The sequence below is a fragment of the Cherax quadricarinatus genome, chromosome 6 (genome assembly GCF_038502225.1).
Source record: "Cherax quadricarinatus isolate ZL_2023a chromosome 6, ASM3850222v1, whole genome shotgun sequence".
NCBI lineage: Eukaryota > Metazoa > Arthropoda > Malacostraca > Decapoda > Parastacidae > Cherax > Cherax quadricarinatus.
The window spans coordinates 27,058,881-27,086,485 of NC_091297.1; the positions used below are offsets into that span (position 1 = coordinate 27,058,881).

At 40.2% G+C, this 27,605-nt stretch overlaps 1 protein-coding gene across 5 annotated transcripts in view; it reads left to right on the forward strand.

Moving 5' to 3' along the window:
- The window catches only part of LOC128691962 (uncharacterized), a 385,950-nt gene that overhangs the window by 351,476 nt on the left and 6,869 nt on the right, over positions 1–27,605 (forward strand). For 4 of the 5 annotated variants that reach the window (XM_070081135.1, XM_070081141.1, XM_070081123.1 and 1 more), the window contains 2 exons: positions 11,495–11,749; positions 17,667–18,036. In XM_070081135.1, the coding sequence (XP_069937236.1) occupies positions 11,501–11,749; positions 17,667–18,036 (619 nt within the window). In that variant the 5' untranslated portion in view covers positions 11,495–11,500. Of the gene's footprint in view, positions 1–2,490; positions 2,510–11,494; positions 11,750–17,666; positions 18,037–27,605 lie in introns of those variants that run through there. The other variant, XM_070081130.1, reaches the window with a different exon arrangement.

Below are 27,605 nucleotides of genomic sequence, written 5' to 3' on the forward strand. Positions count from 1 at the left end.
CTGATGTTAACCCCTTTTTCTGTGTACAAAGTAACACTTCAGTTACGGCTACAGGTTATCTCTTGTCTAATATTTGTTAATTCTAAGACTTAAGTGCTTATACCTCTTTGTGCCACTTTCAGCAACACTAGTATGGCTACTGGGTGTCATGATTGCTTGGCAGATACAAGATATAGTAATTAAAATATCATAACACAATTGACAAACACAGCTGCCTTGTAGGAGAGAGAGACTGGACTCGTATGAATTAGAAATGCTGGGATGGGGGGGGGGGTGTTAGGGAGTGGTAGGGAAGGGCTCCCTGGCTGCTCTACAACAAGGTGGCCGCTTGAGCAAAAGAGAATTTTTTTTTCCTTCCCACAAACTGGACCATGTTAAATTAATTATACAACGTGTTACATAAAATTGTGCAGCAATTCTTCAATGACAGTCTACTGTATTATTCTAATAATGATAGAGCTTCAGTTCCCTAAATTAATAATAATAATGATAATATACTACTAATATATTATTATAACGATAGAGCTATAGTTCCCTAAATTAATAATAATAATAATGCATAATACGTATGTAATAATTCAGATTGCTTCTGCTAGTTGGCACAGCTGGTAAGCAGTAAACATGTTTACATCCCTTTGGGAGCAGTTCTGTCGTGCTTGTTTGCATTTTTTTTTACATTCATTTGGCCAAATTTCTTTTTCTAACCATGGGTCCTAGTGATCTACTGCAGTTAGCCTCAAAAATACTCTATTTTCTCTTACAGTTAGTTTACCTGGAGAGAGTTCTGGGGGTCAACGCCCCCGCGGCCTGGTCTGTGACCAGGCCTCCTGGTGGATCAGAGCCTGATCAACCAGGCTGTTACTGCTGGCTGCACACAAACCAACGTACGAGCCACAGCCCGGCTGATCAGGAACCGACTTTAGGTGCTTGTCCAGTGCCAGCTTGAAGACTGCCAGGGGTCTGTTGGTAATCCCCCTTATGTATGCTGGGAGGCAGTTGAACAGTCTCGGGGCCCCTGGCACTTATTGTATGGTCTCTTAACGTGCTAGTGACACCCCTGCTTTTCATTGGGGGGATGTTGCATCGTCTGCCAAGTCTTTTGCTTTCGTAGTGAGTGATTTTCGTGTGCAAGTTCGGTACTAGTCCCTCTAGGATTTTCCAGGTGTATATAATCATGTATCTCTCCCGCCTGCGTTCCAGGGAATACAGGTTCAGGAACCTCAAGTGCTTCCAGTAATTGAGGTGTTTTATCTCCGTTATGCGCGCCGTGAAGATACATGTACTAGTCAAATTGGGACAGAAATGGCCGATGCTTCTGCCACTGCCACTTCCTCTGCCACCATATTATGGCCTATTTTATTCATTCTAGAGTACATATCATGTTTCTGTGCTAATTATATTGTTTATTATGTCATATTAGATGAATTGTGATAGATAAATAAGCCGTACAGTTGATAATAGCGTCATGTTCAAGTATTTTTTCTCTTCCCTCCAGAGTGCAGGAATGAATTAATGGCTTTTCAATTAATTTAAATGAGGAAAATTAATTTGATATATGAGTAAATTGAGTTACGAGCTAGCTCCTGGAACGGATTAACCTCGTAAGTCAGGGTTCCACTGTAGTTGCCTAATGTGTATTGGGAGGTCTCATTCAAGCTAGTCAGCCATGGCACTCCTTAGCAGAAATGAGTGCCATAATGTTAATGAATATTGCTCCGACACTTGATAATTAATGTAAATGGAAGGGGATTTCCCTTCCAAACAGTAACTAATCCAATCTCTCTCCTCCTCCAGTCTTCCATACACTAAGAAGAATCTCCAATAAAGGTAAGTGTTATGCTGTTAATGTTTCATTCATCATGTCCCATTGTATTGTTTGTGTACTACATCTATATTTCAGGTAAAAAAAATTATTTTAATACTTCTGGGCATCAGGAACGGATTAATTGTATTTACATTATTTCTTATGGGGAAAATTGATTCGAAAATAGTCTTTCAATAATCGTCGCACTTCCAGGAATGGATTAATGACGATAAACGAGGGACCACTGTACAGTATTTGTGTAAAACTAGTTCTTCAATACTTAAGTTGTTTATTATAATAACTTACATTTCAGTATGATACAATGTTTGCATGCAGAAAGCCCATTGTTATGCAGAGCATTTCATATTCACTTGTGAAAAATATACACATCAGTGTTTCATGGTAAACAGACAGAGCAACATGCGGTTCCCACAAATCACTTGGCAGGCTGGAATTTTCTCAGTAGCACACACTTATCGCACCATTCTTTGTTGTGTAGGCCACTTGTGCTTTCACACCAAATTTAAAAAACAGGCATATAACAAGAATTTGAATCATTGGCACTTCAAGCAGTTAGAACTTGTCACCATTGAATGTTGTATTCTCTTATATCCACTGGAATACTTTGCTTATCCTTTTGCAGTTTTTCGTGTCCTCTACCAAGGTGATTAAGTCATTTTGGTATTCACAAGATAAGGAACTATGGTGAGTGTTTGTCTGTATCCTCTATGGGGATGAGAGAAAATAAAGGTACCAAGACCCTGCCTTTGGGTATAAACCTTTTTTTTTTTTTTAACTTTGGCAATTCTAGATTTCGCTATGTTTTCTACTATCTTGTGTGTTTTCTGTCAGTTTAATAACCATTTGTCCACTTTTCCTATTATACCTATTGCTCTCATTTTATGTGCAATCATGCCATACCTGGAGAGGGTTTCAGGGATCAACGCTCCCGCGGCCTGGTCTAAAACTATGTCAGGTAGGGGGGTAACAATTAGGGGGACTATGGGAGTAAGAGGAGGGAGTCAGTAGGTAGGGGACAGGCGAGGCAGTAGGAGAGATGATTAGCGGAGGTCGGTAGGTAATATGAGGTCACTGGTGACTACATCTTCACCTCTCATTACTCTACCCACCACACTACTCACGCTCTCACTACTTGAAATAAAAATAAATGAATAAATGAGTAAATAACGGGGACAGTGAATATTACTATTCTACTCACAGTTTATTATTAAGTCCTTGTACAATAATAAATTTGGGAACAGAAGAACATTGTGGTTTAGATAAATGGGGTGGTACACATAAGCAGTGAGACCGGGAATACAATTAGCTTGGCGAAACAGAATGTAACTTACAATATAGTTCATAGGACAGTTCATCACAGGAACTAAGCCACAGGTCCCAAGACCTACACAGCACGAGTACTGCGCCAAGCCAGTACTCTGCCCAATGCCTCCAGCAGTCTCCTCCAGAGACTTCAGCAGCCTTCTCCCGAGCCCTGCACCCCAGCAGCAGCAGCTCTCGATGTCTCTCTGCTCAGAGCTGTGCACCCAGGACAGAGCTCCGCACGAATCTCCTCTGCTCAGCTGTTCCTTGGGCTTATATGATGGTCCAAGCACACCCCACAACCACGTGTATGACCTGATGCCTGGATTTGACGCCAGTGACGAACAAAGGTGCTGAAACTTAAGCCGGAAAGGCGTGTCTCTGACAGACATTTGCCAAGGCAAGGTGACCATATAATTGGTTAAATTAGGTCTCCCCAGAGACCTCACAAGCCCAGCTGAACTACATCACAACCAGGCCTCATGGTGGATCAGGGTCTGATCAACCAGGTTGTTACTGCTGGCCGCATGTAAACCAACATACAAACCACAGTCCGGCTGATCAGGTACTGACTTCAGGTGCCTCTTGTCTCTTAGTGTACTTGTGGCACCCCTGCTTTTCATTGGGGGAATGTTGCATCTCCTGCCAAATCTTTTGCTTTCATAGGGAGTGATTTTCGTGTGCAAGTTTGGTACTAATCCCTCTAGGATTTTCCATAAAGCTTGAACTGCTTTATGCAGCACTTGAAAAAATGAATATCCTCTGGGATTCTTTATAGACCTGTGGAAAGCATTCGATACATTGGACCATAATATTCTGCATCTTGAGCTAGAACATTACAGGGTCAGAGGAAATACCCTTGTATACCTAAAATCTCATATAAGGCATAGACACCAGTATGTCTCCACAAACGGCGTAACCTCGTCAACTCAGCCTGTAGCCTGGCCCTCTTCTCTTTCTTATTTATATCAGTGATCTCCCCATTGCATCTCATCTTCTTAAATCTGTTCTATTCACACATGACACTACTTATGCCTTCTCCCAATTAAATCTGACTAGGTTTACTGCCACTGTTAACGGCGAGCTATTAAAAATATCTATGTGGATGATTACCAACAAACTCACTCAGTATAGATATAACCTGTTATATGCTGTTTGGAGACAGAGCTTTAACTATCCTACTTAACATATTGATCAATGGTTCCCCTATTACAAGATGCATCGAGGACAAATTTTTAGGTCTACACCATGACTGAAACTAAAAATTTCATACCCACATCCAACACAACCAAGGAGGTCTCCAAAACAGTAGGCATCCTCTTCAAAATATGGTATTACGTACCCCAAACACCACTACAGTGGACCCCCACTTAACGATCACCTCCCAATGCGACCAATTATGTAAGTGTATTTATGTAAGTGCGTTTGTACGTGTATGTTTGGGGGTCTGAAATGGACTAATCTACTTCACAATATTCCTTATGGGAACAAATTCGGTCAGTACTGGCACCTGAACATACTTCTGGAATGAAAAAATATCGTTAACCGGGGGTCCACTGTACTTACACTATATCACTCTAATCTACTCTTACAAACAAAACAAACAATTTTCTTTGTAGTTTGCAAAATGTAGTTTACTTGTAATAAAAAAATTAAGCATAAAAAGCCACTAACATGCTTGTGCATTTTGGGCAGACTAATCCAAAGGCTGTCTGAGCAGATCACTGCTTAAGCTTACTGAGCAGGTCACTATCTTTCTCTGGTTTCCTTCCTTCCCTTCATACCCTACCAACTACCACCCCATTCCCAAGTCCCCATTCACCCCCTCCCCAACTCTCCCAATCCATTCATCCAACACCATTCCTTTCTTTCTTATCCTCTTTCACCCTGTCCCCTCTCTTCCTGCCCCACCCATAAACACTCCTCCTTTCCTTCCTTCTAAACCCAATCTGCTTACATCCTTTCTTCTGCTCCTGAGTCTTCCTCTGAGCAGTTCACTATCTGCTTACTACATAAGCTTTTTTCTTACCATTTATAACTGTAAATGGTTGATTACCTCGCACATAAAACTCGGACACCATCACACATGCACCACCATTTAACATATCTAACATAATTCAGTATTGTCACATTTTTCACACTTCTTGGTAGCATGACTAGTATTTCTCTTAGATGTCATAGATAATATCCAGAGATAAAATGTGGGTGATGTAAATATCCAAAAATGTTTGGTAAACATGAAATGTGGCCCACAATGCTGTTAGAATGTACCTGTAGGTGATTATTGGGGGGGGATGAGTGAGAAGTCTGGCTCATGAAATGTTAGAGTACCTTAGACTCAAGCTGAGCTGAAGAAGGAAAATATTCTGTAGTGTGTAATACACAAATTTTGAGTCTTTATGCTATGACAATTTATGGCATGTCAAAATTTTGTACATTAGCTATTTTAAGATTTACATTGTACAGTACTAAACTGAGTATAGATATACTGTACTTTTTGGAACATATTAGAATAAAATTCCAGTACTTGAAGTTGCATTGTGAATGGGTTTACTGTGTATATGTAATTGTAGTAATTTTCATATTTTTTAATATGTACAGTGGACCCTCAACTAACGGCGGCATTAACCCCTTGACTGTCGCAACCCCAAATCCTGAGGTGTCTCCTGGTGTTGCAAATTTTCCCAAAAAAAAAAAAAAAAAAAAAAAAAATTCTTATGAAATGATAGAGAATCTTTTCCTGCTTGTAATGACACGAGAAGAAAGAAATTTGATGGAAAACTGACAGAATTACGCTCTAGCGAAGTTAGCGACCTCGGCGATATTTATGAATCGGCTATTTCACCCACTTTGAGCCGTATTTTCAGCTAATTCCATTGTTCCAGTTGGCCAAACTCATAACTATTTCTTTAGAACTCCATTTTTTTTCTATCGATTGAGTACAGTAACGTGGTCAGAAATTTGCAATTTGGCCAATTTCACGAAAATTAAAAATGACAATTTCAAAATAGGGTCCAGCATGGACAATGCAGACATTCCTGGCTCTAAAATAACATTTTCTTTGTTCATCAGTCATGTCTCCAGGCCCCTCTGATATTACTCGCTTTCTATTTTGAATTTTTATTCCAACAAAAAATAGAAGATTTACTGTTATGCAGACTACTGCAATATTGTAATAATTGTATAAATAATGTCAATCCATTCAAGACTGCATATTAGAATGGCTACTTGGACATTTATTGGAAAATGAGATCATTTGTTTACTTTTGAACATTGGCAAAAATCAAACATTTTCCCTACTTTGTGCTCCATTTCAAGGTTCTTTTCATAGTAAAACCAATCAGAATCACCTCTATTTCTATATGTTTTCCATTCTATCAAATGAGACCAAGAAAACTAGAATACAACCATAAATACTATACGAAAATAGACCACAAAGTCGGCATTTTAATTAAAAAAGTTTTTTCTCATTATGCACTGCGTGCTGCAGGATTTTTTTGTGTGGTGCACACTGACCACACAGACCCATTCTCTTGCATGTGGACCTACCAGCTTTGTCTTGCTTGATTTGAAGCCGCTAGAATTTGAGTACAGTGGACCCCTGCTTTACGATATTATTTCATTCCAGAAGTATGTTCAGGTGCCAGTGCTGACCGAATTTGTTCCCATAAGGAATATTGTGAATTAGATTAGTCCATTTCAGACCCCCCAAACATACACATACAAATGCACTTACATAAATACACTTGCATAATTGGTCGCATTGGGAGCTGATCGTAAACCGGGGGTCCACTGTATATATGTATCAAAAACAGTGGTTCATAAGACATACATATACAACCGAAACAAAGGGTTAAGTAACGGCAATTTCATCTAATGGCACTTTTTGCCATAAAAGTCTTAACCAACGGCGAAAAACTACCAATGACGTTCATCCGGAGCATGCCCATGTGCCTGGAGTGCAGCCTGAGCGGGCAGCCAAGCCACTCCACGACAGTGTGCCATTGTTTACAAGCTGTTGCGGTCAGTTTCCACATGTGCCTCCTATATATTTTGGATTATTCCACTGTTTCTAGTGCTTGTAACTGCTAAATAAGCCACCATGGGCCCCAAGAAAGCCTCTAGTGCCAAGCCTGTGTTAAAAAGGGTGAGAGTTACGATGGATATAAAGATCATTGAAAAATACGAGAGTGGAGTCCGTATGGCTGAGTTGGAAAGGCAATACAACAAATCACATTCAACCATCAGTACTATCTTGACGAACAGACAGGCAATCAAGGAAGCTGTTGTTGCGAAAGGTTCAAGTATGTTTTCAAAACAGAGACCGCAAATAATTGAAGAGGTAGAGTGTTATTGGTATGGATAAATGAAAAACAATTATCAGGTGATAGTGTTTCTCAGTCTATAATTTGTGAAAAGGCAAGGAAGTTGCATGATCTCGTTAAGAAAATGCCTCAAAATAGTGCTGCTGTTGATGAATTTAACCCTTACGTCTTATGAGCCACCGTTTTTTGACGTATATATACTCATAAATTCTAGCTGCTTCAAATCAAGCAGGAGAAAGCTGGTAGGCCCACATGTGAGAGAATGGGTCTTTGTGGTCAGTGTGCACCATATAAAAAAAATCCTGCAGCACGCAGTGCATAATGAGAAAAACAAAAACTCAGACCGTTTTTTTTTTTTAAATGCTGACTTTGTGGTCTATTTTTGTATAGTATTTATGGTTGGATTCTTGTTTTCTTGGTCTCATTTGATACAATGGAAAACATAAAAATAGAGGTGATTTTGATTGGTTTTACTATGAAAAGAACCTTGAAACGGAGCACAAAGTAGGGAAAATGTTTGATTTTTGCCGGTGTTCAAAAGTAAACAAATGATCTCATTTTCCAATAAATGTCCAAGTAGCCATTCTAGTATGCAGTTATGAATGGGTTGACTTTATTTATACAATTATTACAATATTGCAGTAGACTGCATAACAGTAAATGTTATATTTTTTGTTTGAATAAAAATTCAAAATAGAAAGCAAGAGTAATATCAGAGGGGCCTGGAGACATGACTAATGAACAAAGAAAATTTTATTTTAGAGCCAGGAATGCCTGCATTGTTCATTCTAGACCCTATTTTGAAATTGTCATAATTTTTAATTTTCGTGAAATTGGCCAAATTGCAAATTTCTAACCTTGTTATTGGGTAGTTGAAATTGGTAATGGGCAGTTTCTTGTACTCACTCGATAGAAAAAATGGAGTTCTAAAGAAATAGCTATGAGTTTGGTCGACTGGAACAATGGAATTAACCGAAAATAGAGCTCAAAGTGAGTGAAATCGCCGATTCGTAAATATTGCCGAGGTCGCTAACTAAGCGATGGCGTAATTCCAACAGTTTTCCATCAAATTTTGTTCTTTTGGTGTCATTACAATCGGGAAAACATTCTCTATGATTTCATAAGATTTTTTTTTTTAAAGTTTGCAACACCAGGAGACACCTCAGGATTTGGGGTTGCGACAGTAAAGGGGTTAAGACCAGGAAACGCTGGTTTGAGAGATTTAACCCTTTCAGGGTCCCCAGGCCCTCTCCGAGACTTGTTCTTAGGGTCGCCAAATTTAAGAAAAAAAATTTATTTTTTTCTTATGAAAAGATAGAGAATCTTTTCCCAATCATATTGACACCAAAAGTATGAAATTTGATGGAAAACTTGCGGAATTCTGCTCTCGCGAAGTTAGTGGTCTTGACGATGTTTACGCATTGGCGATTTTGCCCACTTTGAACCCTATTTTTGGCCAATTCCAGTGTACTAGCTGACAAAAATCATAACTATTTCGCTAGAACTCCATTTTTTTTTCTATCGAATGAGTACAAGAAACCACCCATTTACCGATTTCAACTATTCAATAAAGTGGTCAGAATTTAGCAATTTTGCCAATTTCACACAAATTTCAAAAGATGCCAATTTCCGAATAGGGTCCAGAATAAACAAGAAAGACATTCCTGGCACTAAAATAACAAATTCTCTGTTCGTTAGTCACATCCCCAGGCCCCTCTTATATTTCCTTGGCTTTCCACATTGAATTTTTATTCTCACAAAAAATAGAATTTTTACCATTATGCAGACTACTGCATTAGTGTAGAAATGGTATAAATAGTATCAGCGCACTTGTGAAAGAATACTAGACTCGCCAGTTGACATGTATTGGACGCTTGGCATGATTTGTTTACTTTTGAACTTTGGTAAAAATCGAACATTTCCGCTACTTTGAGCTCAATATCAAGGTACTTTTCATTGTAAAACCAGTCAAAATCATCTCAATTTCTGTAATATGTCTTCCATTCTATAAAATGAGACCAGGAAAACTAGAATACAACAATAAATACCATAAGAAAATAGTGCAAAGTCACTGTTTTATTCCAAAAACAGTCAGTTTTTTTTTCCTCATTATGCACTGTGTGCTGCAGTATTTTTTTTATACTGCATGCACTGACCACATAGACCTATTCTTTCATATGTAGGCCTACCAGCTTTCTCACTAGATTTGGGGGCGCTAGAATTTAGGCGTACTAGTACGTCAAAAACCGTGGGACGTAAGCCGTACTAGTATGGCCGAAACCCTGAAAGGGTTAAGATTCGTAGTTGCATACACAGTGTGGTAAGGCATGGCGAGGCAGCCAGTTCAGACAAAAATGCGACTGAAAAATATGTGAAGGACTTTAAGGAATACATAGACTGAAAACTTAAAACCTGAACAAGTGTTTAATTGTAACGAAACAGGCCTGTTTTGGAAGAAAATGCCAAACAGGACCTACATTACTCACGAGGAAAAGGCACTCCCAGGACATAAGCCTATGAAAGACAGGCTGACATTAATGTTGTGTAGTAATGCTAGTGGTGATTGCAAAGTGAAGCCTTTATTGGTGTATCACTCTGATACTCCCAGAGTGTTCAAGAAAAACAATATCATCAAGGGTAATTTGTGTGTGCTGTGGAGATCAAACAGTAAAGCATGGGTCACTAGGGAGCTTTTCTTGGACTGGTTTTATGGCGTTTTTGGCCCCACTGAAAAATTACGTCCAGGAAAAGAAATTGCCACTCAAGTGCCTCCTGGTAATGGACAATGTTCCTGCTCATCCTCACGACTTGCAAGAGGAAGTTGCAGGGGAGTTTGGTTTCAGTAAGGTGAAGTTTTTGTCTCCTAATACAACTCTCCTCCAGCCCATGGACCAGCAGGTCATTTCAAACTTCAAAAAACTCGACACAAAAGTAGTGTTTCAAAAGTGCTTTGAAGTGACCTCAGACACTCGATCGACCCTAAGAGTTTTGGAAAAATCACTTCCATATCCTCAATTGTGTAAACCTTATAGATAAGGCTTGGGAGGGAGTGACGAAGAGGACCTTGAACTCTGCTTGGAGGAAACTGTGGCCAGAATGTGTAGAACAGAGGGATTTTGAAGGGTTTGGGGCTAACCCTCAGGAGGCTTTGCCAGTAGTGGAAGCTATTGTGTCATTGGGGAAGTCCTTGGGGTTGGAGGTTTGTGACGAAGATGTGGAAGAGTTGGTGCAGAACGACGAGGAAGAACTAACCACTGCAGACCTGCAAGAGCTTCAGGTGCAACAGCAATAGATCACATCTCAGGAATGTCCTTCAGAGCAGGATGAAGAGAAACGGAGGAAGATGACTTCATCAAGGATTAGGGAAATGTGTTCCATGTTTACAAAGGTGCAAGCATTTATCGATGAATTTTATCCTGTCACAGAAGTCGCATTGGCAACATGTACAATGACACTCTTGTATCCCATTTTAGGGAAATCATAAGGGGATGTGAGAAACAGAGCTCTCTGGACAGTTATTTTGTGCGACAGGGGTCCATTGACTCTCAAGCTGGTCCTAGTGGCATTAAAAAACAAGAAAGGAGGTAACCCCACCAAAGGACTTGGTCCCTGAAGTCTTTATGGAAGGGGATTCTTCTTCCAAGCAATAGACAATTCTGAATCTCCCCTGCTGCTAGCACATCACTTATCAACAACTCCACAATAAAGGTAAAAGGCATTTAATTATTGTTTATTTTGCACGTCCCATTCATTTTCATGTCAGGAAATGTATACTTCAGTTAAAAAATTTTTTTTTCAGACTTTGGGGTGTCAGGAACAGATAAATTCTATTTCCATTATTTCTTATGGGGAAAATTAATTCGACCAATGGCAAATTCAACTAACGGCAAGCTCTCTGGAATGGATTAATGCCATTGGTTGAGGGTCCACTGTACTTGAATGGCTAAGAGCAAAAATAAATTTTGAAAAAAAAATCAAATTTCATTGTATAAAATAAATATTTTATCTTGTAAAAGTTAACTAACGCAAGTTTTCTCAACAGAGTGCGATGCCAAAAATGCGTTCTCACAGTTTGGATGTGCCAGCACAAGACCTTCCTGATTCAACCCAGGATCCAGAAGGTGACTCTTTACCAAATTTGATGCCATCATCAGTGGAGGATGAAGAAGCTGGCAGCTCTCCAGCATCGCCAGAACATGAGGTCGTAGATGTAGAGTCGTACCAACCATGTGTTGTTGATCTCACCTGTGAAGATGAAGATGAGGTTGAGGTTGTTTCTCAGGAACAGTCTGTAATTGTAAGTTACATGATCTGTTGTACTTATACAGAATGGGTAAAGTCCCTGGCAATGAAATAGCATATTTTGTGTGAATGTTCCTCTTGGATTTTATATATATATATGGGTTTTTCATTTTGGGTCACCCTGCATCGGTAGGAAACAGCCAACATGTAAAAAAAAAATAGTGTAAATCTCCATGGAGAAGAACAGAATTCTTCCTCTGTAAGCCATGTTTGTCATAAAAGGCAACTAAAATGCTGGGAGCAGAGGGCTAGTAACCCCTTCTGTTTTTTTTTTTTTTTCTTATCAAACTGGCCATATCCTACCGAGGCAGGGTGACCTAAAAAGAAAAACAAAAGTTTCTCTTTTAAAATTTTGTAATTTATACAGGAGAAGGGGTTACTGACCTCTTGCTCTTCTCCTGTATAACTAATTTAGTTTTTCTTTTTAGGTCACCCTGCCTTGGTGGGATATGGCCAGTTTGTTGAAAGATGATGTATATGTTAAAGGAGAGCAAATGATGGTGAGGTGTTGTCAACAAATTTTGCTAAGAATAAGAAAATAGATTGAGAAAACCTAGGGAAGAAATGGATTTGGCAGTTAAAAACAGATAAGGAGAGTTAGTAGATGGGGAGTTAGAGGTATTGGAAAGATGGCAGGAATATTTTAAGGAATTGTTAGATGTTGATGAAAAGGAGGCATTGATTTCATACATTGGCCAGATAGGTATAACATCTTACGGGAGTGAAGAAGAGCCTGTTGTGTGTGGAGGAGGTGCATGAGGCATTGGGTAGAATGAAAGGGGGTAAAGCAGCTGGAATTGATGGGATCATGATATAAGTGTTAAAATCAGGTGGGGCTGTATTTTGGAGTAGTTGGTACTTTTGTTCAATAAATGTATGAAAGAGGGGAAGGTACCTAGGGACTGGTAGAGAGCATGCATAGTTCCTTGATATAAAGGAAAGGGAGACAATGTAAAAATTATGGGAAAATAAGCCTACTGAGTATACCAGGTAAAGTGTATGGTAGGGTTATTATTGAAAGAATTAGGGGTAAGACTGAGAGCAGGTTGCAGATGAACAAGGAGGCTTTAGAACAGGTAAGGGATGTATAAACCAAGTGCTTACATTGAAGCATACAAGTAAGCAATACATATTTAGATAAAGGTAGGGAAGTTTTTGCTGCTTTTATGGATTTAGAAAAGGCATATGAGGTGAATAGGGAAGCATTGTGTTAGATGTTGCAAGTGTATGGAGTAGGTAGTAAGTTACTAAATGCCGTAGAGTTTTTATGAGGAGAGTGAGGCTCAGGTTAGGGTGTGTAGGAGAGAGAGAGATTACTTCCCAGTAAAAGTAGGTCTTAGACAGGGATGTGTGATGTCACCATGGTTGTTTAACCCTTTGAGGGTCCAGAGGCCAAATCTCAAGAGTGACAGCCAGGGTCCAAGAATTTAAAAAAAAAAATCATTTCTTAGGAAATGGTAGAGAATCTTTCTGAAGGTAATGGAGCAAAAAGCACGAAATTTGATGGAAAATTGATGAAATTACGCTCATGAATTTTGATGCGTCGGCGATTTTGCAGACTTTGACTCTCATTTTAGGCCAATTACGTTATCCCAGTCGACCAAATTCTTAGCTATATCACTAGTATTACTTCTATTTTATCGATTGAGCAGAAGAAATTGCCCAGTCAACTGTTTCAACTACCCAATAAAGCGATTGGAAATTGGTAATTTGGCCAATTTAACACAGTTCAAAATATTCCAGTTTCAAAATAGGGTCTAGGATAAACAATGCAGGCATTCCTGGCACTAAACTAACATTTCTTCTGTTCATTAGTTACGTTTTCAGGCTTCACAAATGAATTCCATTTTAATTTTTTATTCACATAATGAGCGTGTTAGATAGGAGTGAATGGAGACGAATGGTATTTGGGACCTGACGAGCTGTTGGAGTTGTGAGCAGGGTAATATTCAGTGAAGGGATTCAGGGAAACCAGTTATTTTATATAACCGGACTTGAATCCTGGAAATGGGAAGTACAGTGCCTGCACTTTAAAGGTGGGGTTTGGGATATTGGCAGTTTGGAGGGATATGTTGTGTATCTTTATACATATATACAGTGGTCCCTCAATAATCGTCCGGCCTGAAAGTCGTCCACTTCGGAAATAGTCCCATTATTTCGTCTAAACATTGGCTCGCAAGTGGTCCGTTAACTCGCTAATCGTCTTTCCTGGATGCGTACTCACGGCTCTGAGCCGTTCCCAGCGAGTGTGCCATTGTTTACCAGCGAGGGACGGTCCCCTCACGTGTTCATAAGAAATATTTCATAATATTCCATTCATTTTAGTGCTTGCAAGTGCTAAATAAGCTACCATGGCTCCAAAGAAAGCTCCTAGTGCCAAACCTTTGGTAAAGAAGGTGAGAAATACGATTGAATTTAAGAAAAACATTGAACATACATTGAACATACAGTGAAACACATAAGTGAACAGTATTTAGATAAGGCTAAAGAGGTGTTTGTGGCATTTATGGATTTGGAAAAGGCATATGACAGGGTGGATAGGGGGGCAATGTGGCAGATGTTGCAGGTGTATGGTGTAGGAGGTAGGTTACTGAAAGCAGTGAAGAGTTTTTACGAGGATTGTGAGGCTCAAGTTAGAGTATGTAGGAAAGAGGGAAATTATTTCCCAGTAAAAGTAGGCCTTAGACAAGGATGTGTGATGTCACCGTGGTTGTTTAATATATTTATAGATGGGGTTGTAAGAGAAGTAATGCGAGGGTCTTGGCAAGAGGCGTGGAGTTAAAAGATAAAGAATCACACATAAAGTGGGAGTTGTCACAGCTGCTCTTTGCTGATGACACTGTGCTCTTGGGAGATTCTGAAGAGAAGTTGCAGAGATTGGTGGATGAATTTGGTAGGGTGTGCAAAAGAAGAAAATTAAAAGTGAATACAGGAAAGAGTAAGGTTATGAGGATAACAAAAAGATTAGGTGATGAAAGATTGGATATCAGATTGGAGGGAGAGAGTATGGAGGAGGTGAATGTATTCAGATATTTGGGAGTGGACGTGTCAGCGGATGGGTCTATGAAGGATGAGGTGAATCATAGAATTGATGAGGGGAAAAGGGTGAGTGGTGCACTTAGGAGTCTGTGGAGACAAAGAACTTTGTCCTTGGAGGCAAAGAGGGGAATGTATGAGAGTATAGTTTTACCAACACTCTTATATGGGTGTGAAGCATGGGTGATGAATGTTGCAGCGAGGAGAAGGCTGGAGGCAGTGGAGATGTCATGTCTGAGGGCAATGCGTGGTGTGAATATAATGCAGAGAATTCGTAGTTTGGAAGTTAGGAGGAGGTGCGGGATTACCAAAACTGTTGTCCAGAGGGCTGAGGAAGGGTTGTTGAGGTGGTTCGGACATGTAGAGAGAATGGAGCGAAACAGAATGACTTCAAGAGTGTATCAGTCTGTAGTGGAAGGAAGGCGGGGTAGGGGTCGGCCTAGGAAAGGTTGGAGGGAGGGGGTAAAGGAGGTTTTGTGTGCGAGGGGCTTGGACTTCCAGCAGGCGTGCGTGAGCGTGTTTGATAGGAGTGAATGGAGACGAATGGTTTTTAATACTTGACGTGCTGTTGGAGTGTGAGCAAAGTAACATTTATGAAGGGGTTCAGGGAAACCGGCAGGCCGGACTTGAGTCCTGGAGATGGGAAGTACAGTGCCTGCACTCTGAAGGAGGGGTGTTAATGTTGCAGTTTAAAAACTGTAGTGTAAAGCACCCTTCTGGCAAGACAGTGATGGAGTGAATGATGGTGAAAGTTTCTTTTTCGGGCCACCCTGCCTTGGTGGGAATCGGCCAGTGTGATAATAATAAAAATAATATCACCACATTCGTGAATGTATATTAGACCCGCCAGCTGACACCCATTAGACGCGTGACCTCTTTCATTCTTGAACATCGGCAAAAATTGAACATTCTGCTACTTTGAGCTCAGTTTCAAGCCATTTTCAGCTAAAATTAATCAAAATTATCTCTAGTTCTTTAATATATCTTTCATTCAATCAAATGAGACCAAGAAATCGCGAATACAACTGTAAAAAACCTACAAAAAATGCCACAAAGTCGCTGTTTTAATCCAAAATTACATTTGTAGTTTTTTTCTCTCGTGCACTGCGTGCTACAGGATTTGTTTTATGTGGTTCACACTTACCACATAGATGTATTCTCTCACATCTAGGCCCAAATTTACCACTCACAGCTTGTCTGAGTGAGCTGAGCCCATGGCATAGATCTACTGCTTGGACCCTGGCTTTAAAGCCGTAGATCTACGAGGCTGACCCTGAAAGGGTTAACATATTTATAGGTGGGGTTGTAACTGAAGTAAATGCTGGGGCATTGGGGAGAGGGGTGAGATTAAATTAGGCACAATTGGATGCAAAATGGGAGTTGACAGTTACTTTTTTGCTGATGATACTGTGCTTTTTGGGAGATTCTGAAGAGAAGTTGCCAAGGTTAGTGGACAAGTTTGGGAGGGTGTGTAAAGGAAGAAAGGAAGTTGAAAGTGAACATAGCTAAGAGTAAGGTGATGAGGATATCAAATGAGTTAGATAAGGAAAAATTGGGTATCAGATTGGAGGGAAGGAGTATGGAAGAAGTGAATGTGTTCAGATATTTGGGAGTGGACATGTTGGCAGATGGGTATATGAAGGACTAAGTACACTATAGAACTGATGAAGGAAAAAAAAGATGGGTGGAGACAAAGAAGGGGATGTATGGGAGTATAGTGTTACCAACATTCTTATATAGGTGTGAGGTATGGGTTGTGAATGTTGCAGCAAGGAAACTGGAGGCAGTGAAGATGTCGTGTCTAAGGGCAATGTGTGATGTAAATATTATGCAGAGAATTCGTAGTGTGGAAATTAGGAGATGCGGAGGGCTGAGGAGGTGTTGAGATGGTTTGATCATTTAGAGAGGGTGGAACAAAGTAGAATGACTTGTAATGCATATAAATCAGTGGGGAGAAGGAAGGTGGGGTAAGGGTCATCCTAGGAAAGATTGGAGGGGGGGGGGTTAAAGGAGGTTTTGTGGGCAAGGGGCTTGGACTTCCAGCAAGCATGTTAGATTCGAGTGAATGAAGAAGAATGGTTTTTGGGACCTGATGAGCTGTTGGCGTATGAGCAGGGTAATATTTTGTGAAGGGATTCAGGGAAACTGGTTAGCCAGACTTGAGCCCTGGAAATGGGAAGTACAATGCCTGCACTTTAAAAGAGGGGTTTGGATATTGGCAGTTTGAAGGGACATCTAAATTGTCGTATCTGAGTGCTTCTGCAAAGACATTAATTATGTATGAATGATCGTGAAAGTGTTGAATGATGAAATTCTTATTCTTTCTTTTTGGATTTTTTTTCTTTTTGGGTCACCCTACCTCAGCGGTAAATGACCGACATGTTTAAAAAAAAAAATAGTAGTAGTGTTTGTAATGTATATGCATTTTTTTAGGCCTAGCTCTATTGCTCAGTTAATATATGATAATGTAAATGTTATTAGACTTTTGTATGCATTTGAAAGTGAAAAAAGTTCTTCACTTTACAGTGATTTTTCACTTTGCATGGCAGTAGCTTGGAACCCAACCTGCTGTAAAAATTGGGTGCCTCTGTGTATGTATTCTGTTTTTTTTTTTTTTTTACACTGTAGTGTCACTACAGTATTCTGGAAGTAAATATTTTTAGAATTGAACTTTTATTAAGACAATCCCAAGCATGAGAACTTTAGTATTACCAATATTGTTTTTTGTCTTTTACAGTGAGTTAGCCTAAGTATTACCATAGAGAAATATTGACCTTGTTCGAATATAATTGTAACAGTAATGTACTCTTAGGTAATGGATGCCCTTTGGAATTTTGAGTGGTGTATATTACAAATTGGTGAATTCCATGTTACAGTACTTGGGAACTGAGCAGAGAGAACAGAGAAGAATGGCTAACAGAAGACGAGTAAGTGAAATTCTGCTGCCTCTTGAGGTTGAAGACTTGACTGTTCCACAAAGACTTTCCAGTGACAGCAACATTGATGATAACAGCAGCATAAACATCAGTAGCAGCAGCAACAACAATAATAATACCGTATCAGAGGAGAGGCAACAAAACCAGTGGCACTTCGAGCCTTCCAGTGTGGATTTCCACAATCCAAATCTTCTCTTCGGAAATCTCCTTGAAGAAGGACCCGTCACAACAGTTGATGACCATAATCCTCGCAATAGGCCCAGCATCTATATGCCACGTTTGTCCAGAGAAATTCGTCATAATTCAAGACGTAGGTATCCATCTAAGCTTGACTTCCATGTGTAACCTTGAAGTTTGGTATATGTGTATAGACAGACATGCTTGCATTTAGGCTGACTGCATGTGTTTGTTTGAAGATTTGATTCCTTACAATAGACTCCTTTCAAAATTGCTAAATGTATGATTTTTGAATGGTGCACTTCTTGGGTTTGTGTTCATTGAACCACCTAAATATAACCTCAGATTTCTCTTTGACCTACCACTTTTGCTTGGTATGCCCCCTTCTAACACCCTCTTAATCACTGTATCCAGCTGCTTCATATCAGTTAATGACCATTTACCAAAAAGCTAAAGCTTCTAGAGTATACCTGGAGAAGGTTTCGGGGGTTAATGCCTCCGCTGCCCAGTCTATGACCAAGCCTTATGGTGGATCAGGGCCTGATCAACCAGGCTGTTAGTCTTGGTCACATGTAACCCAATATACGAACTACAGCCTGGCTGGTCAGGTACTGACTTCAGGTGCCTGTCCAGTGCCTTCAAGATAGCCAGGGGTCTATTGGTAATCCCCCTTATGTATGCTGGGAGGCACTTGAACAGTCTTGGGCCCCTGACACTTATTGTGTTGTCTCTTATTGTACTAGTGGTGCACCCCTGCTTTTTATTGGGGGGATGTTGGATTGTCTGCTGAATCTTTTGCTTTCATAGGGAGTGAATTTCGTGTGCAAATTTGGTACTAATCCCTCTAGGATTTTTCCAAGTGTATATAATCATGTATCTCTCCTGCCTGCATTCTAGGGAGTACAGGTTGAGGAACTTCAAGCATTCCCAGTAATTAAGGTGTTTTATCACAGTTATGTGTGCCATGAAAGGTTCTCTGTATATTTTCTAGGTCAGCAATTTCACCTTCCTTGAAAGGTGCTATTGGTGTGCAGCAATATTCCAGCCTAGATGGAACAAGCGACCTGAAGAGTGTCATCATGGGCTTGGCATCCATAGTTTTGAAGGCTCTCATTATCCATCCTGTCATTTTTCTAGCAGATGTGATTGATACAATGTTGTGGTTTTGAAAGCGAGATCCTCTGAAAGTGAGATCACTCCCAGGTCTTTTACATTAGTTTTTTGCTCTATTGTGTGGTTGGAATTTGTTTTATACTTTGATATAGTTTTAATTTCCCCGCATTTTCTATATCAGAGTAGTTGAAATTTCTCATCATTGAACATCGTATTGTTTTCTGCAGCCCATTTAAAGATTTGGTTGATATCAACTTGGAGTCTAGCAGTGTCTTCAGTGGAGGACACTGTCATACAGATTCAGGTGTCGTCTGCAAAGGAAGACATGGTGCTGAGGCTTACATCCTTATCTGTCAGATATGAGGAACAGGATGGGAGCAAGTATTGTGCTTTGTGGAACAGAGCTTTGCACCATAGCTGCCTCAGACTTTACTCTGTTCACTACTACTCTTTGTATTCTATTTGTTAGGAAATTATAGATCTGTCTACCAACTTTATTCCTTTATCATGCATTTTTTGTGCTATTACACCATTGTCACACTTGTCAAAGGCTTTTGCAAAGTCTGTGTATACTACATATGCATTTTGTCTGTCTTCTAGATCATCCAGGACCTTGTCATAGTGGTCCAGTAGTTGGGACAGGCAGGAGTGGCCTGCTCTAAACCAATATTGCCCTGGGTTGTGTAACTGATGTGTATCTAGATCAGTGGCAATCTTGCTTCTTAGAATGCTTTCAAAGATTTTTATGATATGGGATGTTAGCACTATCGGTCTGTAGTTCTTTGCTATTGTTTTACTGCCCCCTTTGTGGAGTGGGGCTATGTCTGTTGTTTTTAGCAGCTGTAGGATGACCCCTTCTCCATAGGATGTTAAAAGCGCATGATAGGGGTTTCTTGCAGTTCTTAATGAACACGGAGTTCCATTAGTCTGGGCCTGGGGGCAGTGTGCACGGATACGTCATTTATTGCCTTTTTCAAAGTCATTTAGCGTCAGGATAGTATCAGATAGGTTTGAGCGTACCAAATTCTGTCTCGCTCAAAAAATTAGTTTAGGGCTTCAACTCTGTTTGGTTAGCAGCTCGCTAAAAACAGTGTGTGACCAGTGCCTCCCTTCATATTACAGGTATATTGGCCTCTTCTAGCTGTTCTCTTATTCTTTGCCTTTGCCTGTGTAGGGAGCACCTTTCTCTTTCTAGTTTACATCATCTCCTTTTCTGAGTGCCACAGAGTTAATTTGTTCTAGACATAGGTTTGGATCTATGTTGCTTAGGATATCTTCCTGGTTTATATCATATAGGACTTGGTTGACTTGGTCCCACCTTATGTTTTTGTTATTGAAGTTGAATTTGGTGAAGGTTCCCTTATGACTGATAACATTTGTTGGTCTGGGGCCCTGCACATGCACATCTGAACCTCTATTATGTTGTGATCTAAGTATATTGCTTTTTATATGGTAATATTTTGTATCAGATCATCATTGTTAGTGAAGATGAGGTCCAGTGTATTCTCCAGTCTTGTTGGCTCTATTATTTGCTGGTTTAAGGAGAATTTGGTGCAGAGATTTAAAGCTCGTGTGTGCGTGTTTTCATCTGAGCTGCCTCCTGGGGCTATCTCTGCTACAGCATCATTTGCTTCATTCCTCCATTTTGCTGCCTTAAGTTGAAATCTTCCAGGAGCAAGACGTTTGGGGTAGGAGCTGGAAGATTTTCCAGACAGTGGTCTATTTTCAAAAGCTGTTGCTGAATTGTTGGGAAGTTGCATTCGGAGGCTTGTATATAACCACAATGACCAGGCTTTGGTTCTCGATCTTTACTGCCAAAACTTCAACTCTATTGTTTGAGGCCTTTAGTATTTCTGAGCATATCAATGACTCAGACATGCAGGCCAACTCCTCCCTTCTGCCTGTTCACTCTGTCGCATCTTTGTAGGTTATAACCTGGGATCCATATTTCATTGTCAGTGATCCTTTTTGTGGGTCTGTGTGTAAACTACAAACATTGTGTTTGACTCTGTAAGCAGTTCACAGATGAAAGGTATTTTGTTTGTTTCTGGCTTTAGACCCTGCATATTTGCAAAGATGAATGTTGTCATATTGGTGGTATCTTGATTGTGTAAGAATTTATCATCTTGGGTTTGTATGGGTTACCTGTTATCTTGCATATTAATGAGAGAGGAAGAAGGCACTAGGATCTGCACTCATATGGTCTTTTTTTTTCCTGGCACTAATATCTGCTGTTTTGGAATGGAGGCCATTGATTGTGATTCTACTCCAGAAATGATCGGAATTGGTGTATGATTTCTGTCATTTCCTGCCAGCTTTTTTTCCTTCCTGGTACTAAAAAAAAACTTTGAAGTTGTAGCAACCCAGGTTTTTCCCATGGTCTGGAAGTTCTGTATCTTCTAGTGCTCTCTATTGTTTTTCTTTTGATTTTGTACATAATTTATAGCAAACATTGGCTGATACATATTTAAGTCAGCAATAGATAAAATTGTGCCTGTGGGCCAGAAGAAGGCAATAGATATTAGGAAGGTATGTAGAGTAGGGGAGTGAGTAGATGGGGAGTTGGAGGTATTGGGTAGATGGCGGGAATATTTTGAGGAACTTTTAAATGTCGATGAAGAAAGGGAGGCAGTAATTTTATGCACTGGCCAGGGAGGTATAACATCTTTAAGGAGTAAAGAAGAGCAGGATGTGAGTGTGGGGGAGGTGCGTGAGGCATTGAGTAGAATGAAAGGGGGTAAAGCAGCTAGAACTGATGGGATCATGACAGAAATGTTAAAAGCAGGGGATGATAGTGTTGGACTGGTTGGTATTTTTGTTTAATTAATGTATGAAAGAAGGGAAGGTACCTAGGAATTGGCAGAGAGCATGTATAATTCCTTTACATAAAGGGAAGGGGGACAAAAAAGATGTAAAAGTTATAGGGTAATAAGTTTACCGAGTATACCAGGTACAGTGTATGGTAGGGATATTGAAAAAATTAGAGGTAAGACACATTGTAGGATTGCAGATGAGCAAGGAGGCTTTAGAATGGATAGGGGATGTGTAGATCAGGTGCTTACATTGAAGCATATATGTGAACGGTATTTAGATAAAGGTAGGGAAGTTTTCATTGCATTTATGAATTTAGAAAAGGCACATGATTGAGTGATAGGGGAGCAATGTGGCAGATGTTGCAAATGTATGGAATAGGTAGTAAGTTACTAAATGCTTTAAAGTGTTTTTATGAGGATAGTGAGGCTCAGCTTAGGGTGTGTAGGAGAGGAGGAGATTACTTCCCAATAAAAGTAGGTCTTAGACAGGGATGTGTAATGTCACTATGGTTGTTTAATATATTTATAGACGGGATTGTAAAAGAAGTAAATGCTAGGGTGTTGGGGAGAGGGGTGGGATTAAATTATGGGGAATCAAATACAAAATGGGAGTTGAAATTGTTACTTTTTTGCTGATGATACTGTGCTTTTGTGGGATTCTAAAGAAAAGTTGCAAAGGTTAGTTGATGAGTTTGGGAGGGTAGCATGTTGAAAGTGAATAGAATTGTGGATGAGTGGAACAAACTCCCAAGTACCATCATAGAAGCTAAGACGTTGTGCAGTTTTAAAAATAGGTTAGATAAATGCATGAGTGGGTGAGTTTGACCTGACTAGCTTGTGCTACTAAGTCAGATACCATGCACCTTCCATAAGTGAATGTGACCTGATCTGACTAGGTTAGGATGTTGGCTTAAGCCGGTAGAATTGGACCTGCCTTGCATGGGCTAGTAAGCTTGATGTAGTGTTTCTTCTTTCATATGTTCTTATGTATCAAACAATTTAGATAAAGAAAAAGTGGATATCACATTGGAAGAAGGGAGTATGGAAGATGTGAATGTTTTCAGATATTTGGGAGTTGACTTGTCAGAGGATGGGTTTGTGGAGGAGGAGGTAAACCATAGAATTGATAAAGGAAAAAAGGCGAGTGGTGTACTCGCCTAATTGTAGTTGCAGGGGTCGAGACTCGGCTCCTGGCCCCGCCTCTTCACAGAACACTACTAGGTCCTCTCTCTCTCTCTCCCTGCTCCATGAGCCTTATCATACCTCATCTTAAAGCTATGTATGGTTCCTGCCTCCACTACATCACTCGCCAGACTGTTCCACTTCCTGACCACTCTGTGACTGAAGAAATGCTTCCTAACATCCCTGTGACTCATCTAAGTCTTAAACTTCCAAGAGTGACCCCTTGTTTCTGTGTCCCCTCTCTGGAACATCTTATCTCTGTCCACCTTGTCTATTCCATGCAGTATTTTGTATGTCGTTATCATGTCTCCCCTAACCCTCCTGTCCTCCAGTGTCGTCAGGCCGATTTCCCTTAGCCTTTCTTTGTAGGACATTCCCCTTAGCTCTGGAACTAACCTTGTCAAAAAACCTTTGCACTTTCTCTAATTTTTTAACGTGCTTGACCCAGTGCGGGTTCCAAACTGGTGCTGCATACTCCAGTATGAGCTTGACGTACACGGTGTACAGTGTCTTGAAAGATTCCTTACTTAGGTATCGGAATGCTAATCTCAGGTTTGCCAGGCGCTCATATGCTGCAGCAGTTACTTGGTTGATGTGTGCTTCCGGAGATGTGCTCGGTGTTGTACTCATGCCAAGATCTTTCTCCTTGAGCGAGGTTTGCAGTCGTTGGCCACCTAGCCTATACTCTGTCTGCAGTCTTCGTTGCCCTTCTCTGATCTCTATGACTGCATTTGACAGGGTTGAATTTGAGAAGCCAGTTGCTGGACCATGTGTCCAGCCTGTCCAGATCTCTTTGAAGGCCTGCCTGAGCCTCATCTGATTTAATTCTCCTCATTAACTTCACATCATCTGCAAACAGGGACACCTCTGAGTCTATCCCTTCCATCATGTCATTCACGTATGCCAAAAATAGCACTGGTCCTAGGACCAACCCCTGTGGGACCCCGCTTGTCACAGATGCTCACTGTGATACCTCATCATGTACCATGACTCATTGTTGCCTCCATGTCACGTATTCTCTGATCCACTGAAGTGTCCTTCCCGTTATACATGCGCCTGATCCTCTAGTTTCTGCACTTCTCTTGTGAGGAACTGTCGTAGGTCTTCTTGCAGTCCGAGAAGATGCAATCAACCCACCGCTATCTCTCATATCTTACTTCTGTTACTTTATCATAAAACTCCAGAAGGTTTGTGACACAGGATTTGCCTTCCATGAAACCGTGCTGGTTGTCATTTATACTTTTGTTCCGTTCCAGGTGCTCCACCACTCTCCTCCTGATAATCTCCATCACTTTGCATACTATACACATCAGTGACACTGGTCTGTAGTTTAGTGCCTCTTTTCTGTCCCCTTTTTTAAAAATGGGAACTACATTTACCGTCTTCCATACCTCAGGTAGTTGCCCAGTTTCAAGGGATGTGTTGAAGATTGTGGTTAATGGCACACACAGCATTTCTGCTCCCTCTCTAAGGGCCCACGGGGAGATGTCCGTTCCCATTGCCTTTGAGGTATCAACCCCTCAAGGAAGGTTCCTTGATGTTGGTGAGGGGCTCTTGATTTAGGGAATTGGATCTGTGCTCCAGTTCCCCGAATTAAGCCTGAATGCCTTCCACATATCCCCCCCCCCAGGTGCTGTATAATCCTCCGGGTTTAGCGCTTCCCCCTTGATTATAATAATAATAATAAATAATTTGAGGTATCAAGGTCACTTAGCAGCTTCTTCACCTCCTCCTCAGTTGTGTGTATGTCATCCAGCACTTGTTGGTGTATTCCCTGTTGGTGTCCCCCTCTGTCCTGTCTTCCCAGAGTCCTTCCTGTCTCCACTGTGAATAATTCCTTAAATCTCTTGTTGAGCTCCTGGTGTGTTGAGGTATCTGTGGAGACAGAGCATTTTCCATGGAGGCAAAAAGGAAATGTACGAGAGTATAGTGGTACCAGCACACTTATATGGGTGTGAAGCATGGGTTGTAAATCTTGCAGCGAGGAGGCGGTTGGAGGCAGTGGAGATGTCCTGTCTAAGGGCAATGTGTGGTGTAAATATTATGCAGAAAATTCAGAGTGGGGAAATTAGGAGAAGGTATAAAGTTAATAAAAGTATTAGTCAGAGGGCTGAAGAGGGGTTGTTGAGGTGGTTTGGTCATTTATAGAGAATGGATCAAAGTAGAATGACTTGGAGAGCGTATAAATCTGTAGGGGAAGGAAGAGCGTCCTCGAAAAGGTTGGTGGGAGGGAGTAAAGGAGGTTTTGTGGGCGCGAGGCTTTGATTTCCAGCAAATGTGTGTGAGCGTATTAGATAGGAATGAATGAAGACGAATGGTTTTTGGGACCTGACAAGCTGTTGGAGTGTGAGCAGGTTAATATTTTGTGAAAGGATTCAGGGAAACCCCATTTCCAGAACTTAAGTCTGGCTAATGGAAGTACAATGCCTGCACTTTAAAGGAGGGGCTTAGGATATTGACAGTTTGGAGGGACATCTAAGCTGTCATATCTGAGTGCCTCTGCAAAGACAGTGATTATGTAGTACAAGTGATGGTGAAAGTGTTGAATGATGAAAAGTTTTTTCTTTCTTTTTGGGTGACCCTGCCTCGGTGGGAAGCGGCTGACATGTTAAAAAAAAAAAAAAAAAAAAAAATCCAATAGACTTTGAGGTAAAAGTGTTCATAGTATTAGATTTATTATCTTTTAACCCTACATCTCTTTTCCAATACTAGCATTCACTTCTACAATCCCATCTGTGAATGTTAACCCTTTGACTGTTTCAGGCCCCTCTCTGAAACTGTCATTCTATGTCGCTCAATTTTTGGAAAAAAAAAAAAATTTCTAATGAAATGATAGAATCTTTTCCCGATGGTAATGACACTAAAAGTTCGAAATTTGGTCGAAAACTCGTGGAATTATGCTCCCGCGAAGTTAGCGGTCTCGGTGACATATGCGTATCGGCGATTTTGCCGACTTTGAGCCCTATTTTCAGCCAATTCCATTGTTCCAGTTGACCAAACTCATAGCTATTTCTTTAGAACTCCATTTTATCTATCAGCTGAGTACAAGAAACCTCCCATTTACTAATTTGGACTACCCAATATGGTGGTCAGAAATTGGCAATTTGGCCAATTTTACGCAAACTAAAAAAGATGCCAATTTCAAAATAGGATCCAGAATAAACAAGGTAGACATTCGTGGCACTAAAATAACATATGCTCTGTTCATTAGTCACATCTCTAGGCCCCTCTTATATTATTATTGCTTTCTATTTTGATTTTTTATTCATACAAAAAAATACAAAATTTACTGTTATGCAGACTACTGCATTATTGTAAAAATGGTATAAATAATATCAGTGCACTAGTGAAAGAATATTAGACTCCCCAGTTGACGTGTATTGGACGTGTGGTGTGATTTATTTACTCCTGAACATTGGTAAAAATCGAACATTTCCGCTACTTTGAGCTCAGTTTCAAGGTCGTTTTCATCGTCAAAGTAATGAAAATCATCTCTATTTCTGTTATATGTTTTCCATTTTATCACCTAAGACCATGAAAACGCGAATACAACGATAAATACTATTTATTTATTTATTTATTTAGAAATTTTAGCATACATACAGAGGTACAAAAAAAAAAAAATACAGGTAAGAGCAGCATGCCAAAGCCACTTACATGCATAGCATTACGGGCTGGCTTAAAATTAACTTAAGATTAACTAAGCAATGATGAAATCAGTGATAAGACATTATTGTGAACAGATAACTATAAAGCACAAATGAGTATTACAAAGACAGGTCATATGGTTGCATGCATTGCTGTTCATTCAGTAGAATGGAGTATTCTGTTAGGTAGTGTATTTAAAAAAAATAACAAAGTTAGATTGGGTCCTAGGTTTAACATTTATGTGATATAATTGTGAGTAACATTTTGGATATACAGTGGACCCCCGCATAACGATTACCTCCGAATGCGACCAATTATGTAAGTGTATTTATGTAAGTGCGTTTGTACGTGTATGTTTGGGGGTCTGAAATGGACTAATCTACTTCACAATATTTCTTATGGGAACAAATTCGGTCAGTACTGGCACCTGAACATACTTCTGGAGTGAAAAAATATCGTTAACCGGGGGTCCACTGTACAATTTATAAGGTTCAGTTATTCAGTATTTATTTGGTTTTGAGTAAGTGAACTTTGAGAAGAGACTTGAATTTATAAACAGGTAGTGTTTCTTTTATATTTACAGGTAATGAATTCCAGATTTTAGGGCCTTTTATGTGCATTGAGTTTTTGCATAGCGTGAGATGGACACGAGGAACATCAAAGAGTGATCTGTGCCTTGTGTTATGGTCATGTGTTCTGTTGAGGTTGGCAAGGAGATGTTTGAGGGGAGGGTTAATATCAGAGTTAAGTGTTCTATGTATGTAATAGGTGCAATAATAAGTATGGATGTTTTGTATGGTGAGTAGGTTGAGTGTTTTGAATATTGGTGGAATGTGTTGCCTGTAGTGAGAATTTATCATTCTAACTGCAGCCTTTTGTTGGGTAATTAGTGGTCTGAGATGGTTAATTGTTGTTGAGCCCCATGCACAAATTCCATAGGTGAGAT